The sequence below is a fragment of the Solanum verrucosum genome, unplaced genomic scaffold (genome assembly GCF_900185275.1).
Source record: "Solanum verrucosum unplaced genomic scaffold, falcon-dt-bn FXZP01000103.1, whole genome shotgun sequence".
Classification (NCBI taxonomy): domain Eukaryota; kingdom Viridiplantae; phylum Streptophyta; class Magnoliopsida; order Solanales; family Solanaceae; genus Solanum; species Solanum verrucosum.
The window spans coordinates 6,263,464-6,283,248 of record NW_026020048.1 but is presented as its reverse complement, the minus strand read 5'-3'; the positions used below and the strand labels follow the sequence as shown (position 1 = coordinate 6,283,248).

Genomic DNA, 19,785 nt, shown 5'->3' with positions numbered 1-19,785 from the left:
GACAGAAAAATGTTCCATCTCGTTTCGTAAGAAGATGGAATTTCACAGACACCACTAAGGCACTAACTATATGTAGCACTACTTTAGAGATTTCAGTTTTGAATGTGGATATGAAAAAATCAAATGGCAGAGAATGTTATCTCTAAATAAGCCTCTATCTAATGTGAATTTGAATTAGTTGAACTTTAATGTAAATATCAGACATCCAATAAGCAAAAAAAGGACACTAACTATAATAAAAGTTAATTGTAATCATCAATATATTGTGAAGAAATTGTATACATGTCGTGTTAGTAGTTTTAACCGATAAAAATTAAAGATTTTCATATGCCTCAGAGATCGTAATGTGATCTTGTGTGTGTGTGGAGGGGGGGGGGAGTCACATGTTTTTTGTTTTTTTATCATTACAAACGTATAATTATTGAATTTGAGCAATACCAATGAATATGACTTGAAATTAAATTATCTTAAAGTTGATATATAATTATAATTTGTACAAATCAGAAAAAGAAATGCATATATATACATAATACTCTTCAAGACTACTTAGTTTTCTATATTTTAAAATCATAGTAGCTAATCATGATTGCCTTGCCTATTTTCATTGTGTGATCTTTATATTTAATTAGTAGTAGCTATTTTAACTTACGAAACCCACCTGGATATTGGATATGAAGGTGATCAATGATTACATATTTATAATCCAAGCTAGAGGGAACCAAACCAAAATTTTCTTTTAATTAACATATATATAGTTTGCTAATAGGAAACCTATTCTACTCTAATACTAGGTATTCCTAACTTGTCCATGACAGAACGCAACCAAGAAATAGTACAAAAAAGGGCTAATTAACATTTATAAATCATAATCTTGTCCATTTTAAGCTACTAATTGAGATAAGAGTATCAACTACCTTTGTTACAATTGTACTATAATAATAATACATATGATCCAAAATTTCATATATTTGCTCCATGATCATTCTCAATGACTACCATAATTGAATCAACATCTATTTGAATAGAATGACAACAAAAAGTCAAACATTATTTCAGTCAATACAATTGAGATGTGTTTTTCTTACGATAAATTCTATCCTAATTATACTTTAATCAAAAATGACATTCGGTGGAGAATGTTTTTTTTTATGAAAAAAAGTACCATATAGATAATTTTTTTGGAGTTAAGTTTTGGACTTCTATCGATAAAAGATTATTTTTTGTCATACATAATACAATATTATATTGTGAATGTTATCATGTTATGGTATAAAAAAAATCTTTAATTTACAGAAATCCAAAACTTTTCCTCGGGTTAGGCAAATATATATAAAAAATACATTTCTTTTAGAAAGAGTAAAATCAATTAGATAATATATTTATATCTCTCTTGAGAGAAAAACAAAATTACCCTATAATTAAAAAAAAAAATAGGACAAAATGCTTAACAAATTTTGCCTCCATAACGGTCATATTTAGGGCCAGTTTGGCCATAGATTTCCCAAGTAATATTTGGGGGGAAATTTGGCAAATAATGTTTATCCATACAATTTGTCATTATTTGGCAAATATCCCAAATTCCCAAATACTAGTTTTTTCTAGTATTTGGGACAAATCTCATTATTTGGATCTATTAAAAATTGAACTTTTACACCAAACTTTTATCTTTTACAAAACACCCTCTATAATAGTTATTTGCGTTGTATTACATAATATTTTACGTGAACACCAAAGTAGTGATGAAATATTCAGTGAATATGAAAGTGGTGATATAGTTGTTGATGAAAATGATGACCAATTAGCTCACGATAACAAAGTCATGTGCTTTGTCTATTTCACGATGTATGAAATGATGCTTGTTGCACTCACTCCAAACTACCATATTGCTCCAGTGTCATGAACACTACTTGTTATTTGTTGCAACGATGATCCAATTGACTTGTAATACAAACTTATGATTAGTTTTGATAGTTTTTAAAACTTATGGGTCTAAATCATATTTTTCTAAAAAAGTGAAATATATTTCCCAAATACTATGGCCAAACACATGGTAAAATTTCACCCAAATTTTATTTGCCAAGAATATTTGGAAATCTATGGCCAAACGCTAGCTTAAGAATTGTGCTATAGGCAAAATAAGGTTCATTCCCAAATCCTTATAATACCTTAATTACCATAGACTTCTAATTTAGTGATTTACCTAACAAAACAACTAAAATAAATAAATAAATCAAAGTCGTTGAGGATTGATTTGATCTATGGTGTGATCTAGGGGTGTTAAATGGCAAGTTGAGCTGAATTTCATTAAAATGAATTGAGTTCATAAATGAATGATTTGATGGCATGTTTGTTATTTGGGATGAAGCAGGTTGAGTTGAAATGAACTAAAAATTGGTTCACATAAAAATTCTTACTAAGTTTTAAATTCAAAGTTTATTTTCTTATAATTTGTTTGAGTAACTATTAAAACTCTTCCCTTAAATCATGACTATAAAATTATATCAAATGAAAAAAAATCTTTTGAAAAATAATTAAAACAAATTTCTCACGAGTCAATATGAATGGAATATATCAGCCTAATTTTAAAATGAACTTAAACTAAACGAATCAAAACAAATTCACGAATAAAATAAACAGGTAGTTACATGCTCAAAAATAAATTGATTGGGCGGGTCAATTTTTTTTGGGTTGTGCGAGTATAATATAGGGAAAATTGTATATAATAGCAAACTATTAATTCAAATTAAATGCTATAAATATACTTTGATTTAATTGTACCCTATAACAAACTATTGCTATTTTCGCCACTCTCCCTGGTGAAATTTCGCTCACCACTCTCGTTTGGTGGTAGTCTCACTCGCCTCTCTCACTTTTATACAAACACAAATGTATAAAATGTGTTTGTGTTTGTATAAAGCGAGAGAAAATTGTATATATACATATATTTTCGTTCCCCTCTCCCAGATCTCGCTTGCCACCCTCGCCTCTCTCCCTTATACAAACAGAAACGAAATGTATAAATTGCGCTTCTGTTTATATAAAGCGAGAGAAAATTGTATATACACATGCAAATACATATATCTTCGTCCTATACACTTATAATTATACAATACAAATATTTCCCTGCCCAGTTTTCTTTTGCATTTATCTCTTTCTCATTTTATACATAGACAGATTATACAATTAATCTTTTGTATACAACTGCTTTCTTTTGTATATGTATAGTGAATTATACAACTGCCTTCTTTGTATATGTATAGTGAATTATATAATTGTTTTTTTTTGTATATGTATAGCGAATTATACATATATATGTTTGCTATGGAGCACAATTATGCAAACTTTGCTATAACATACAAATATGAATTTTGTGTTTGTTATATGTGAAAATTGCTCATTTATATTGGGCTCATTCGTTGAACCAAATAACTGGGCTTGGTGCTTGATATCTGTGGGTTCAGGCCCATGTAAAGTCTCTACATTATGTGAAGCTACCAAAATTCATCCCAATTAATTATAGTTGTAAGTATTCGAATTTGAGGTAATTTGACAATATACTCTTTGTCAATTTCAAATATTAAGAAGTCCTTTAATAGATTACTTTTAAAATATCCAAACAAAAATAATCAGTCCAATAATTATCTGTTCTAATAATTATTTAAATGGATTTGTGTATAGTCTTAAATTTAGAGTTCCCTAGCAAAACATTACGATTTTCATGGTTAAATTAAGTAGGTCACTCTTCAATAATAATAACATATTCAATGTAGTTTCACAAGTAGGGTTCGGGAAGAATGGTGTAGACCAAAACATTTAAAAGTGAATATTGAAACAAAAAACTTATTTAGTAGAAGAAAGAAAACACAATAATTAGTCATTTATTATCTTAAATTAATTGCATGGAGACAATGGGTTACTATTACTTCCAAAACAAATGGTAGAATTTGTAAAACATAATAAATAAGAATCACATGTGAGACAATCTAACGATAAAAAAAAAATACTAGTCTGATTTTACACTTAGATATTTTTTATTAATTAGACAAACACAAAAGCACATGAAATGAAGTTCGTTTTCATTCCAAAAAAGTGAGACGAGTTAGTAAGTACTCTTCCGTTCTTTCATTTAGTAATGGGCTTCTTACTTTGCTGCCTCTACAAAACCGGAACAAAAGGGGCTCTCTTATCCAGAACCCGACCCGCCATTGTTGAGGAGAAATTAGTCAATAGACAATTCTAAATTTCTTTTTGGAATTAACCTAACCTCGAAATCATCAAATTCACTTTCGAAACTCCAAAAATAAAATAAAAAAAGATAACCACGACGTTTCCGTGTGCTCGCTGGATGCCAAAATTCCATAAGCAGAGCCTTTGCCACATCGTTGTCAGCTTGCCTCTCCTTCTACTTAAAGCTATCTATCTCCATCGTCTCTAGACTTTAAAAAAAGTCACAATCCCCCGATTCAACATATTTCAACAACGAAACGATGCAGAGACCAAGACGCCGCTGCGAAGGCACTGCCATGGGTTCTATTGTTCTCGATCTCCGCCCTGGTGTTGGAATCGGTCCTTTTACTCTAGGTAAACTTAATTTATTCCATTTGTTATCTTGTTAAGTTACCGATTAGGTCAAATAGGATGATCAATTTGTCTCATTTTTTGTTTTGTTTTGTAAATTGATTGATTAGTCATTCAATTTGATGCGGTTTAGTTTAGCTGATTCAACATGTGATGATGATCTGGTAAATGTTTCAGGAATGCCTATTTGTGAAGCTTTCGCGCAGATAGAGCAGCAGCCTAATATTTATGACGTTGTCCATGTTAAGTATTACGACGAGGTATGATTCAGGGTGGACAACATTTTTTAGGCCAATTTTACATACTTCTTTTTGTTTTGGTTAATATGTTTTCCTTATTATGGTGAGTGGTGACATCTAATCTTGCACCCTAGTCATTTGAAATCAACTTTACTCTATGAAAATTTAGTTGCTTTGAAGTTCAAAACAATCAGTTTACGGAGTGCTGATTACTATGCCTTTAAAATAATTCTTTTTGTGTTATTTAGTGTTCTGTTAGTCACATACTTAGTACCTTTTGTTGATTGAATAGAAAAATTAGCCAATAAGTTGCGATCAGCTGAGCCATAATCTATTTTGCAGTAGGAGCCATTCATAAAGTTCCCCATTTAGTTGTGATTAACTCAGCCAGTAATGTATATTTTGTAGTAGGACGCATTCCATCCATTACAATGGGTTTATAGGCTGAAATTCTGCAATTTCCATGCATGAATGGTTCTGAAATTATCAGGTTTTACATGGTATATTAATATGATAACACTGTAATCAATGTTGTGGACATGGGTAGTTTTGCACATCAGCATCTCGAATATTACATAACTTCAATGCTTAATCTGTGTTCTGCAGGAGCCCTTAAAACTTGACATTGTCATTAGCTTCCCAGATCATGGATTTCATTTGCGGTTTGATTCCTGGTCACAGGTATTAGATGTGGTGCATGCCTTACTCGGGTCTAGTTAATGAGAATATTTAGTTGCCTTGTATGTAAATATGTTTGGTTGTAATTTGTTCAAGTAAGCTAATGATATTTTATTTATGGTTCATTCTTCGCTGAATTCGCAATTCTGAATGCATGGCTAAAATGTGGTGGCAATGCGCCAATGCCAACTTTTCGAGGCATTTGTATCCTTTATTTTGTAATCCTTGATCATTTATTATAATGCACATCTGAGGGGCAAACTTCAACAAAAAAGAACATACCTTGTGAAATTCCACAAGTGGGGTTTGCGGAGGGTAGAGTGTACACAAACCTATCCTTAACTCGTGGAGATAGAGAGACTGTTTACGGAAGACCCTTGGTTCAATTAACGCATATCAAAGTAAATTTTAAAAGAGAAAACGGAAGTTATGAAGACATTGCAAATAATAAGGGAAACGTTTTGAAACAAATAAAGAAAAGGAACAATAACCACAACAAATAAAATGATAACCGAAGCATAACACTTAGCATGTAGTAGCAGAAATTAAGGGACCAGAAACTACGAGAATAGTGCTAATACTACTGGAATGCAAGGAGAAACCTATCCCACTGGACAACGAGACAATGCTCAACTACTCACTAACCTACCACCCTAATCCGCTTCCGCCATAACTTCTTATCTAAGGTCATGCTCTTAGTAAGCTGGAATGTGCCATGTTTTGTCTAATCACCTCTCCCGAACGCTTCTTCAGCTCACTTCTACCTCTCTCGAAGCTTATCACAACCAACCTCTCACACCTCCTCACCAGGACATTTGCATCCCTCCTTTTCACATGCCTGAATCATCTCAGTCTCACTTTTTTAATGAAGTGTTGTTAAAAACACTAAAGCGCTCGCTCTAAGCGAGAGAAGCGAAGCGGTAAGCTGTTACTCTAATGCCTTGAAGCGACACGATGGTGAAGAAGCGAGAAGCGTGCTTCTTATTAAAGCGAGAAAAAGCTCGCCTTTTAGAAGTGCTAACTAGTTTTTTTTTTTAAATTTCTGTAAAAAACTTACCATAGTTTTTACCAAATAATTTTCTTCCTTTGTCAACTACTGTTGGACTCTCTGTAAAAATACTTACCTAAGTTCTTCTTCTTCTTCTCTTTCTGTTTCTTTGCTGCACAAGGTAACTAGATTTTTTCCCTTCAATTTGCTGTTTTAGTCTGTTTTTATTTCTTCTGATTTAATATTCCTCTGTTTGTCGTATGCTTTGTTTTTCTCTTTTTTTGGTTTTGCTAGTCTGTTTTGTCTCTATTTTCTGTTCCTTTGTTTTTTTGCTGTTGTGTGACTGAGTCACGATTCTGTTTTTGCTTGTAGTAAGTTGTATTTTCTTAAATAATATCTATTTCTAGTATCTATTATTTACTTTTTAATATAACAACTGAAAGATTTGCTCAATGTGTTTATTGAGTTCTTGATTATTTATGTATGCATATTTAATATTTCTTACTTTTATACTAAATAGCGCTTTATATAAAAAAAATTGTGCGCTTTCGCTTCACGATTCTTGCTTCGGTGAAGCGAGCCCTTATTGTTTTTTTCCGCTTCTCGCTTCCCAAAACACTGGCCGGCCCTCATTTTGTCTCCCATGGAAGTCACCCCACCTTGTGTCGAACATCCTCATTCCTAATCTTGTCTCTCCTAGTATGCCTACACATTCTGAGATTCAGACTTCATTGAATTGAATTCGGTCTGGAGTGTTCATGAAGAAGCAAAGGCACGTTGCTGCAATTGGAGAAACAAAAGATTTTACTAAGCCTGAGTATGCTGGCAACGAATGTCAAAGTTTGCTAATGTTGTGCAAGATTGTCCGTGCCGCTACACCTATTCATGGTTAAATTTTATTAGGAGTAAAATAAGTTTTCTTTTCTTTGGGTGTGGAAGAATGCGAAGCTTATATTTTAATCTCTAAATTCGGGAAATAGTGCTAAGAGATCTTCAAGATAGTGAAATGTATTGGTGAATTCATCTTGTCTTTATCCTCGTTACCTTTTGTTGATTGTCTCGATGGTTGTCATTTATGGAGGGAGAATTCATCTTCTCCATGGGAAGGAATAATGAAGGGAAATATTGATTTTTTTTTTTGAAAATGGTAACGATGTAAGGGAAATATTGATTTTAAAAAATACATTGAATTTATAGAAGGAAAGGCAATCATATCTGATTTTGGTGCCGGAAGGTAACTCTGAAGATTGAGAGTCGAAAGAAATGGAGCATTTTTCTTGGATACTAATAGTTTAGTGGCTAAAGAATGGCAGCATGGGATGGCATCAAAAGCTGACGTCGGGGTGGGAGGGAGTTTCCTGGTGAAACCTTACTATATTTATCTGGATGGTTCAAAAACTGCTAAGAATTAGCTTTCTTTGCTTGGTCCGCTTCATGGGACGTTATCCTTAGGTTGCAGCAATTTGAAAAGGAGTTGCATAATGTTAATCAGTGTTGCATGTGCAAGAAAAAGGGGGAATACACTAATCTTGTGCTCCTTCATTACACTATGTACTATGTAGCGGAAGTAAGAGTTTTGGTGTATTCCATGATTTACTTCCCTGAAAAGTTGAGACACCCTCGCAATGTGGAGGTTGAGCAAATCAGGGAAGGGAAGGAGGAAGTTTTGGAAATAGCATTGTGATGCCTTTATTGTATGATATGGAGAAATGTTTGGAGTTGAAAGATGGATGCTGAAGATCATTAGTTACCTTGTTTTCCTGTACTATTGGTGTAAATAAGAGATTCCATTATTATTTGTAGATCGTTGAATAGTTTTTTGGAGGCTCAATGTAAAGACCTTTTACGTATTAACATTTGGCATCACCTTGGTGCACATTAAGGAAATTCCTTTTGATTTACCCTAAAAAAATAATATACTTGGGGAAGTATCAATAACATGAATACATCTAATATCTAGTTTCCTTGATCATGTACATCTCCGAAGTGGAACATGATTTGGGATGGAATGAGGTATGGAAATTTCCTTTCAGGATAAATGAATCCCCTAGGTGCAAGTTAAACATCAACTCAAGAAAGCGATAGGCGAATGGGGTTAGGCACGGAAAAGGCATTTCCCCTTAGAATTTTTTTTAAAATTATGTGATTCTCTTTTAAATTTATTGTCTTGTAATTTACTTTATCAGGAAGACATGAACATATTTCTTTTGTAAGTTTCTCTTTTATAAGATTTATTTCTTTTATAAATTAGCTCAAGAGCTTTCTACTTGCATAATGGATTAGAAACAATTTTTCAAGTATGTCTTTACACTGAGTCTACCTGTTTCAGAGACTGCGCCTTATTGAAATATTTGATGTAAAACGGCTTCAGATGCGCTATGCCACCTCTGTTATAGGGTAGGTTTTCATAGTGTTTACTTACACAACTCTCTAAATTGGTAGGTTTTCATAATGCTGTGCTAACACCTCCCAACATTTCTGTTGATTTAAATATTGTCTTTTGATTTTGTTACTTTCAGCGGGCCGTCCACTTTAGCCACTTTTGTAGCCGTCTATTCTCTTTTTGGGCCGACCTATCCAGGAACATATGACAAGGACAGAGGAGTTTACACTTTATTTTATCCAGTATGTTTGTCCAATGTCTATTGATGCCACATTTAAATCTGACTTGTGGCTTTTGGCTTATTTTTATTGTTTTGGCTTAAAAGTAAGTGCTTAAAAGCACTTATTTATTTCACCCAAACACTACAAAAGTGCTTAAAAGCTATTTTGGCTTAAAAACACCTAAAATAAGCCAATCCAAAGAGGCTCTTATTCTATTATCCATCACTTAGTTCTGTGTTGAGGGTTCTGATAGATTGCAACTTTGCAGGGATTGTCGTTTGCTTTTCCAATTCCCTCCCAGTATACAGATTGCTGTCGTGATGGTGAAGGTATTCCTGGTTATTTTCGTTTTTCACACTTGTGCAGACTCAAATTATTTACTCTGGTATAAATAATTTTTTCCTTTCTTTCTCTTCTTTTTCCATTTCAAAAGCGGAACTACCTCTTGAGTTTCCAGATGGCACAACCCCAGTTACTTGCCGTGTATCAATATTTGATAGTTCTGCTGGAAGTAAAGTTGGTGTTGGATCCATGATGGACAAGGCCTGTACTCCTCCTCTGCCTGCTGGGAGCCTCTACATGGAAGAAGTGCATGTTAAGGTTTGGTTTAGTCCTTTACATGTCCACACTGAAGGTTTTGTGCAGTCTCTTTAATGTTATATATGTGATTTCTTATTGAATAATGTATTAATAGTAAGTTAAGTCCTCCTCCTTTGAGCTGCAACTCTTTATGCTTTTTCGTGGGAAAAGCTCTTTAGGATGTTCTTTTTGTGTGCTTGTGGTGCTTTGACATAGAGCTGACATAAAGGGCATTCACATCTGGAGCTTATTAGTTTTGGCTTTAATGTGCTTAAATTCGGCCTTTCACAGATCTCTTTGCCATGAGAACCGTTAATAGTTTCTTGATATTTTTGTCGTCACTTTCCAATATATAGCCATTGAAAAAGGGAATTGACCGCTGGGATTTGACAGTTCTGGCTGATATGTTTGTCTTGCTCTGTTATAAATCAATCATCAGAGAATCTCAAACTTGTGTTTTAGAAAATTGTAGTATTGCCTCAAAATTGATGATGTTTTAGTTTTCATCTCAGTCCTATCTCAAATTGTGATGCAAAGGAAATGGAATTAAAGTAAACTAAATCTGGTGCCATTCCATTTAATAGTTCCTTCGTCACTTGCAATGGCTACTATTTTTGATAGTTCTTTCTCCACTTGCAATGGCTACTAGTTTTGAGGTTAGAATTCAAAAAAGTGTCTACCCCTTTTTGAATAGAGAAGATTTAAATGTCTAGTTTGATATCCTGTGGGAGGTGCGTACAAACTGGCCTAGACACTACGGTTATAAAAAAAAGAATATTTGAATGTCTAGTTTGATATTATTTTTATCAGATTATTTTTTTCTCGTGCTCTATAATGCTGAATCTTGGCACTTGATGAATGATTTAGTAGTATTTTCCACTTCCAAAGATAAAAAGTTCATATGTGTTTCTGTGCAGTAGTTTAGATCATAAAAGATGTGTCGAGTGTCATTTGTTAAGTTTGACGATTAAGTTGCTCTGACATGCAGTTCAGTTGATTTACATATGATTTTGTTTGTTTTCTATCTTCTTTAGCTGGGGGAAGAATTACGGTTTGGTATTGGTGGACAACACATCCCCTTTGGTGCATCACCACAGGTAACTATTCTTTCTTTAGATTGTTTTGGAGTTAATCATTCGCTTGAGTTGTTTAAAGTTTCTCTGTCTTCCATTGGATTATTTTTCCTTCATATTGTGGAAACTCTAATTGTATTGATATGATACTTTCAGTCTAGATTCCATCGAATAATCGTATCCCTATTGCCTAAAAGAAGTTCAGGATGAGTTGCAATGCAGAAGTTAATTTTTTCCTGAAGTTAAAGGGGAACAAGAGGCTGAAAACCTATTTTAACTCGTATATTGAACTAGGCGTTGAACTTATTTCACTTTTGGTTTAACAATGCTTGAATCTATTTGTTCTTGTATGTTGCGTGCGGTCTGGCGTAGGTTTGTTCGTGCTGCATATCGTCCTGTTCCTTTATTACATATGTTTTGATGACTGAATCAACCAAGCAAAACCTTGTCTTATCTTATCTCTATGCAGGATGTTTGGACCGAATTAGGTCGACCATGTGGAATCCATCAGAAACAGGTACTGCTATATTTCTTTGGTGTCTTAACAGAAAATTGATATATCCAAGTTCTTGTGAGTTCCTGTCAGGTTTCTACATGTTAGATTGTTGGTGGAGATTGACTTCATTAGTTATACAGGTTGATCAAATGGTGATTCATTCTGCTTCAGATCCCCGGCCGAGGACAACTCTTTGTGGTGATTACTTCTACAACTACTTTACTCGTGGCTTAGATATACTATTTGATGGGCAGGTATGTCATCCTCTGAGTTTCCATGAGCACATGTTATGATGTCTATATCTGTTCTCAGATTATTGTGGTTTATTTGCAGACACATAAAATCAAGAAATTTGTCTTGCACACCAACTATCCTGGGCATGCTGATTTTAATTCATACATGAAGTGCAATTTTGTTATCCATTGTTCTGATTGTGAGTTGATTCTTCAAGATCTAATGCCCTCTTTCGTTATACCAATGTAAAAGAATTGGATATTCGTTTTAATACTTTTTGCATCTTTTTTTCTGCAGTTGTAGGGTCTTATCATCAGGATGTGAACTCCTCTAAAGCTACTATTACAGCCAGCACAAAATGGGAACAAGTTAAGGTGAATTCTTCTGTTTGATTCATAGTCATTCCTATTCATTTATCGGTATTTCTTCGAGGTTTTCAAGTTGGAAGTTTTTACTATTAGTGTTCTGGATAATTATTACTCTGCCCCTTTTTAATTTTAAAAAACTCAGAATCCGTTCATGTTAATGATATTTAGAACTAATGGGCAAACTGTTGTGTACACCTGTGTATATACCTATCATCAGACATCCTCTTTTTCTAGGCTCAATTTCAAGTTGACTCATTGTTAAGTTGCTATGATTCTGCAGGAGATACTAGGGGATTGTGGTCGAGCTGCTATCCAGACGCAAGGCTCTGCGAGTAATCCGTTTGGATCCACCTTTGTATATGGCTACCAAAATCTTGCCTTTGAGGTGATTTTTTTGATTCGAATAAATGTCTGTATACCCCACGCTGTGGTTCCGCGACACACTTTATCTCTCTTCCCTTTGTGCTTTCATTTCCTATTGCTTCACTTGGATCTTTGCTTATTTGTCACAGGTGATGAAGAATGGTTACCTTGCGACTGTAACTCTCTTCCAGTCCTGATCATCTATGTGGTGCGTGACCTGTGTTTATTTTTCAGTTTTCTCTGATAGTGGGTGACTTTATTTTTTATATGAACATCACATCATTTTTCTATAGTTGATGACAACTATTTGCATATTCGTTGCAAAAAAAAAAATATTGCTATCACTATCTGGTTTGGTCAGTTCCGCAGTAATTTTCTCTCCCTTTGTCTTGGTGGTGATGTTGGTTGTCCTTGCTGCATACTAAGGGGTGTGTGTGGGATGTCCTTGCTGAGTATGAGCGGTAGCTGTTTAAGAAGTGTCCATTTTCTAGGAGTGTTGGATTTCTTCTCCATTACAATGTGAACATGAGATGTTGATATCTGATGTTCTCTATATATGATATTGACATCTAGAGGACCTATATTTTTTTTTGACATAAAAAGAGGACCTATATTTGTTTGCCAGTAACTGCTAGCATGTCTTTCCCCATTGTGCTTTTGATCATAATCTTCCTAAACTATTGGATATTCCTTTTCGTTGTTGACTTGTTCAGTTTGTTTCTGTCAGGCTGCCTGTTGGTATTTTGTACAGTTCAATTACTTGAAGAAAGCAATTCTTTTAACTGACCGTCATGGTGGAATTGTATCTAATGTATATTTGTTTATACTTGTACAGTTTATTTTATAATTGTCGTCTCTTGTAAACTTATATACATAGCTCCCAACTTCTTGCAATACAAGACTCGTTACTTCATTCCTCGGGTAGGTGAAGTTTGGTGGCATGTGATTTGATAAGGCATTGTGCTGACACTTTTCGCTATGACTTCTTCTTGACAATTGTACTGGACCACTTGACCCATTTGGTATTCAGTTGGCTTTGCCCAGCTTAATCATTTGATAGGGTTTGTTTCCAAAACAAATTAACGAAATTTTCAACCAAATAGCACAGAAAAGCAACAGTTCCTGAAAATGAATGCTGATAAAATTGATTGTTCGTAACTGTATTTTGGTTTAATGAAAGTAGGAGTAGGTACTTCTTCTATTTTTGTGGTCGTGGATGGACGTGCAGGCTGCTGCAACAATTCGGATGAGAAAATTGGTCTATAACATGGTGCCTGGGAAAAATGATTTTCTAACTTACAATATGATGCACACAAATTGCGTAATTGTACAGGAGTAAAGACTGCTGACTTTTATAGCTTAGCTAGACATTAAAGAAATCATCAAATATGGAGTAGCCATTCATGACCATCTATGAAACTGAGTGAGATAAACGGTTTAGCTTCTTGTTCAGTGAGCTCCCTGGACCATTTCACCCTTTCACCATGGTCTGCCCCTGGTCCTGAACACTTGAATTGCCCATAAAATACTGTCCTGCAGATCAGCATAAATTCCTCAGTAAATTCGCGTTCTATAGTATGTGAAGAGCATCTGTGTGTAAGTAGTATGAAAAAAGAAAGGAAAGAACTTACATATGCCTGTTCTTATCTCCCCAGTCATACCATCCCTTTGATGTGATGATTTTATCCATGTAAGTGTAAGCAAATACGACCCTAGAGAAAGTACCCCAAGCCCTGCCCAAGTAAAGAGCACCAGATCCAGTAACTTTGCAATTGAGAAAAGAGAATCCAGTTTCCTCCAGTAAACTCTCCCTCTTCTGGGCTGTCAAGGCCCCATAGCTTTTTGTTTTGGCACGTAAATGACAATTCTCATAAAGGGACAGCCCATCACCAAATATAAAATCTACAGAACCTTGAATATAACAGTTCTTGAAATAGTGCCTGCCCCTGTGATCATACAGTGTGTCTTGTGCTCCAATGAACTTGCAATTTATGAACGCCGCTGTGTCTGCCGAAATTCTTAATGCCACCGCTTGCTTTCCTAGTGCCCCTGATGGTGGCGGTGGTGCTACATTCTGTTCACGAAGGAATTAATTGTGATCTCAAAAGAATTTTTATAGAAGAAAACTACATGTTTTCCAAAAGTGAGAATAGTTTTTCCGATATATCAATTGTACAAAATCTATTATATTTATAAATGTTAATCCAAGAATTATACAGGTGGGAGCTAGAGCTTCGCCTACAAGTTTGGCATAACCCAGTAGCTTTTGCTCAAATATAATATTTGTGTAATAGATAATTTATCAGGAGCTTACTACATTTTTTAAAATTCAGAATCCATAAATTTAAAATTCTGACTCCACCGCGTTAACAAGCATCATCTCTAGAGATAAAATTAGTTCTTAATAGATCCATCTAATTGTAAAACATAACAAAGTACTTGCACAATTACCTTAAAGGTGATGTTTTTGGCAATGAAGTAGGGGGAATTAACAGCAAAAGTTGCGGAACCATAAGTTCCCATTGGTTGGCCACTTTTTCCTGTCCTATCTGCAGTGTCATCCCATTTGATAGTTGTTTTGTGTGAACCAGCACCCTCCAGGGTAATGTAAGCCATTGTTGCTGGAATTTCAATCTTCTCCCTACAAAATTTTAACCTCATTTAAACAAAACTTCCATACAATTGCTCAATTTGTTGAATGCGCTTATAGTACAAAATCAAGAAGCAGAAAACAGGACAATTGAAGTGTACAAAATTTACCTGTAAGTCCCAGGACTAACAGAAATAACCACTCGACATGAATTGACTATTGGGATTGAATCAATAGCCTTTTGAACCGTAGTAAAATCTCCGAATTTCGGGTTTTTATTCACCTTAATAAATTTACAAGGCTCTAATTTGTTCTTCGCTTCTTGGAAAACAGAATGATTGCGAGAACTCATGCGATTGATCCAATTCAAGTAGTCTTTTTCTTCATTAGCCACCTTCAATGTATTATCCCTCCTAGAATGTTTAGCACTACTTGTGCTAATAGTAAACAACATTAACATAAAAAACAGCTCTAATAGTTTCATCCCGAGAGTACTAAAATAAGATAGAAGATAATGAGAGTCAGAAATTTATAGGAGTAGTATATAAAGGATGCAAAAATAATGTATGTGTACACGCGGCCTAGTGGAGTAGTTGAGAGCCGAGAGGTCTCCGGGGAGAAAAAAAGATACTAGGTAATTTTTCCTATCTGTCTTGGCCTTGATAGATAGAGTTACCTAATACTTATTGCTAGTGGGAGTTGGATGGTATTCCGTAGAATTAATTGAGCTAGTCCGAACACCACAATTATAAAAAATAAATAAATGTGGTAAAAATGTTTGGTCCGGGTGAGAAAGAGAATAGGAAGAGAATCTGACAGGTCGTGGCTATGCTCTGTATTCGTATTATCTTTTTGTTTCTTTCCTCATTCAGACCAATCTATCCTAAATTTTGATTTTACCATAGGCCGATAAATCATACCCTATGTGACTAGAAACTGATCGAAGATTTAAAGTTGATTGTTTCCGTTTTTTAAGGTTTTTAGTGCTGATCAGAGGCAGCTCAAAGTAATAAAAGACCTAAAGCGAAATTTCAATTAGAGGCCTAAAATCTAAATAAACTTCATATATATTTATTTAAAAATTATTTTTCTAACTTTTTAGATTTAAATTTTTGCTTAAAATTTCTTTATAGACGATTTCTTCAAATATCTTTTTTATTATTATTAGTTTTAGGTAAGATTTTATCAATTCAACATTGGAAAATACTCTTTTACTGGGGCCATTACTATATGAAATGTTAACATAATTCTTAGTAATAAGTTGACAAACTTTAAATAAAAACAAGAATTAAAATCATAGAATTTGATTCAAGAAGTTGATAACTTGGTATATCCTACTTTAATATGTTTGTTGTATTCCTTGAAAATTTAAGAAGAAATAAAAAAAGAATTTGTAATTTACTTTGTTCAACACTTTTCGACTATTGATTCATATTTTTGACAGACTATTACTCTACCTTATTAAAGATTTGAAAAATGAAGAAGAATTCAAACAGATAAATAATATGAGTGTTGGCGAAAAATAATTGATTTTTTTGAATGGAGTTAAAGAGAACAAAATAATATAATTTTATGTAAAAAAATAAACATAAAAATTATTCTTGGTAAGAAATTGAGGCCCCCCAAAATTGGGGGCCTAAGGCATATGCCTCAAATTTTGTATGCAAGAGCCGCCCCTGGTGCTGATCGCTGAATTCATAATACTACTAAAATCATGTATTCAATAAATGTTTGTTAGAAATTTTAGTGATTTTTCACATATAAATATCAATGTTCGGGGATAAAAAAAATACTGGATCTGGTTGAACATGGGTTCTATCCGCCTCTATATTGATAATTACTTTCTTCGTTTCAAAATAAATGTTACCTTAGCAAAAATAACAGTCATTAGTAAATCAATAAATATAATGTGTTGTTTACTAAGCTACTCCTAATTAATAACTGTTTCTTAAAAATTGAACACCATTAAGAAGATTAATCGGAGAAATATATTAATTTTTGACTTTGGGAGGGAAGAGAGTATTTGTCATATTATGCACAGTTCGATAGCAATGTGTCTGTTTAGGTCAGCTGGAGAGTGGGACTGTTAGGGAAAAACCGTGACTATAATTTGGCAGGGAAAAAAAACAAACAACCAACCAACTTGTACATAACACCAATTGCCATTATATTATAGCCATTCTCTTTGCAATAAAATATATGAAGTATATTTATGTAGAGCTATTGCATTATTTGCCTGGATTGTGGTTGTTTGCGGCAGAATAAAACGATTTTAGGAGCAAACTGGTTGACTAAATTGATAAAGCAGGAACGGAATTCAAGAAACTATATCATCATTCATGGGACCCTTTATGCACGAGTTTGGTATTTCAAATTTCATGTGACTATTATTTTTTCAAAGAAAGTTGGGGAGGAAAAAAAACTGTTAATGGGTCTTAGCTACATCATATATTATATTATAATAAAATAAATAAATAAGAGTTTGGTTAGAGTTAGAAAGTACAGCTTGGAGTTGGGAGAAGAAAGAAAATAACACAACAATCACTATTTTTCCATTCAAAGTTTCAGAAAAATCTACTATAGTTATTTTTTCAGATATTTTGATTGAATCATTGATAAAAGAAAAAAATAATCAGGGACTTCTATTAGTATTTTAATGAGAATTTGTTTTTCACTATAATCTGCCACAGACCCTCACCCCTATTTTTATAGGGTTTTTTCGATTGATTCTCCACATTTCTCCTTTTTTAACCTCGCTTAGATGGGCTGAGTTGGGAGAAAGAAGAAAATGGAGTTATAAAATTAGGGGAATTGAAGGTAGTCATGATACATCTAGTCCGTGATGAAGAATTGGAGGTGTTGCAACTCCCATTAATATTATGAACTAATCCTTTAAAAGTATAAATATATCTAAGACAATTTAGTAAAATATAATTCTATTGTGTGTCTTTTTTTGGTTAAAATTTAAATAGTTGAAACCCATCTCAGCTCCTTCAAAAGCACTCAGGGAGACGGTCCAAGGATTCCAACCAAGTTTCAAAGTTAATGTTCTCTATTTGACTTTCACATGCTATTCTTTATGGAGCAGGGGAGAGGGTGTTAGATTTCCCACATCGTCTCCTTATATGGTTTTGGACAAGGATTACCTCATGAAGGCTCTGATAAATGATTTGAGAATTTACTAGATACTGAGAGGGTGTTTGGATTGACTTAAAAGTTGGTCAAACCTACTTTTAAGTCGGTTTTTTATTTCTGAAAGTGTTTGACAAATATAAAAAATAACTTAAAATAAGTCAAAAATGACTTAAAATAAGTTACGAAGTGTTTGGCAAGATAAAAAATGACTTAAAATAAGTCAGAAACCAAAAGTAGGGTAGGTCTCCCTTGTTTTTTATTTTTTGACTTAAAAGTCATTTCAATTTGATTTTTTATTTTTGACTTAAAAATTACTTTTTTTTAAGCCAATCCAAACGGGCTCTGAATTTTGTTCATTATCTAGTGTGCCTAAGCTCATGTTGGTCTTAGCAGATACTGCATTCAGGACATTTGAGCTGCAACTCTTCTGTGAAGGGAGATATGTTCTGTTGCTTCATGCAAATTGCAAAGCTAGGCACGATGACTCTGTGTTGGTACCTTCTAAATAAAGAGGAAGGTTTTCCCAAGGAACTTATGGATTAAATCTCGTACAAGGATGCCTTTGGGCAGCATATTTGGGTCCTGGATGTTAGAAAGGTCTATACTATCCATCTATTCATTCTAGCTCGCGCTAGAGGTATTACTTTTCTGCAGTGGCGGATCTATGAAGGGCTGTGGGGGTGCCACGCCACCCCCGAACTTCGACAGAAACTCTATATATACATAGGTATATATATATATATATATATAAAATATTTATATAAATATAAAGCGTGCCACCCACATAACAAAATTGGCTTGTGGTGCCACGGTAGGAGGACAACTTTAGAAGGTTGATGTTGCGGGTTCGAATCCCATTTGGCACCCACGGACTCTAAATCCTGGATCAACCACTGCTTTTCTGATAATAAATGCTTCCACTGAATGCAGATAGAAATGTTACCGTGAAATGCTTGAACAACAATTCTTTCATCCTGTGATTTTATAGATGAGGATAGTTGTGATTGATAAAGCTTTCAGATTGTGGCAAAAGGATTACAACTAAACCTTTGACCACTCACGAGACATTGGCTATGCGAGTCTTCATTTGGCAGAGTCATATTGTGGCAAAAGTATTACAATTACAAAATTGTTGAGGGTCTTGACTGAAAATTTTGAATCAGGATTCTTAAATCAGTCCACACTCAGTGAGAATTTATGGTCCAAGTTTGAGGTCAATGCTAATGATGCTTCATCACGAACCTTTTGTGCAACATATGCCCATGTAGAGGAGCCCTGGCCATTGCAATCATGTACATCTTGTCCTAGTTTTGATTCTGAACAGTCGGATAATAAAGATGAAGAAGCTCAACCCTCATTAAGCGATCAACTTGAACAATTAACTCAACCTTCATCTAGCAATTAACATGAACAAATACCTGAGAAGCCGTTGGATGTTGATCAATGTGATGCAATTTCCAAGGAAGACTCCTTTCAGGTGTCTATGTTTCCTCTCCACAACCCCATTTTTGTGGAGAATGTGGACATGATCTTTGGTGAATAATGCCATGTCGAACAAATAAATCATGACAGTTGTTATTAACAAATTCCCCTCCATTATCAGACCTGAAAACTTTAACACTTTCCCCAAACTGAGTCATTATCATTATCAAGAACTGTCTCAAAATAACAATTACATCAGACTTCAAAGCAATAAAAAAAGTCCACGTCCATCTAGATTTATCAACTAAAGTAAGAAAGTATTTCATCCCATTATGAGTAGCCACCTTATATGGACCCTATACATCCATGTGAACTAAGTCAAAAACATCATCTACTGTAGTGTGACTCATAGGGAATGGAACTCTAGTTTGTCTAGCT

The 19,785-nt window shown here is 34.1% G+C and overlaps 2 protein-coding genes across 5 annotated transcripts in view; one reads left to right on the top strand and one right to left on the bottom strand.

The window, feature by feature from the left end:
* Positions 1-13,113, top strand: part of LOC125822134 (PHAF1 protein At3g51130) — a 128,654-nt gene extending 115,541 nt beyond the window's left edge. For 2 of the 4 annotated variants that reach the window (XM_049501512.1, XM_049501511.1), the window contains exons 2-16: positions 4,475-4,581; positions 4,756-4,838; positions 5,424-5,498; positions 8,813-8,880; positions 9,003-9,108; positions 9,356-9,416; positions 9,521-9,687; positions 10,701-10,763; positions 11,209-11,256; positions 11,376-11,489; positions 11,569-11,668; positions 11,767-11,843; positions 12,118-12,222; positions 12,350-12,408; positions 12,928-13,113. In XM_049501512.1, the coding sequence (XP_049357469.1) occupies positions 4,488-4,581; positions 4,756-4,838; positions 5,424-5,498; positions 8,813-8,880; positions 9,003-9,108; positions 9,356-9,416; positions 9,521-9,687; positions 10,701-10,763; positions 11,209-11,256; positions 11,376-11,489; positions 11,569-11,668; positions 11,767-11,843; positions 12,118-12,222; positions 12,350-12,397 (1,209 nt within the window). In that variant the 5' untranslated portion in view covers positions 4,475-4,487 and the 3' untranslated portion in view covers positions 12,398-12,408; positions 12,928-13,113. Of the gene's footprint in view, positions 1-4,372; positions 4,582-4,755; positions 4,839-5,423; positions 5,499-8,812; positions 8,881-9,002; positions 9,109-9,355; positions 9,417-9,520; positions 9,688-10,700; positions 10,764-11,208; positions 11,257-11,375; positions 11,490-11,568; positions 11,669-11,766; positions 11,844-12,100; positions 12,223-12,349; positions 12,410-12,913 lie in introns of those variants that run through there. The other 2 variants (XM_049501510.1, XR_007442629.1) reach the window with 2 other exon arrangements.
* Positions 13,114-13,582: 469 nt separating this feature from the next.
* On the bottom strand, positions 13,583-15,274 carry LOC125822136 (probable pectinesterase 53). The gene is made up of 4 exons (XM_049501514.1): positions 14,961-15,274; positions 14,652-14,841; positions 13,832-14,274; positions 13,583-13,733 (listed from the first exon to the last, which is right to left on the bottom strand). Exons 1-4 carry the CDS (start codon positions 15,272-15,274, stop codon positions 13,583-13,585), a joined length of 1,098 nt encoding a protein of 365 aa, XP_049357471.1.
* Positions 15,275-19,785: the final 4,511 nt, after the last annotated feature.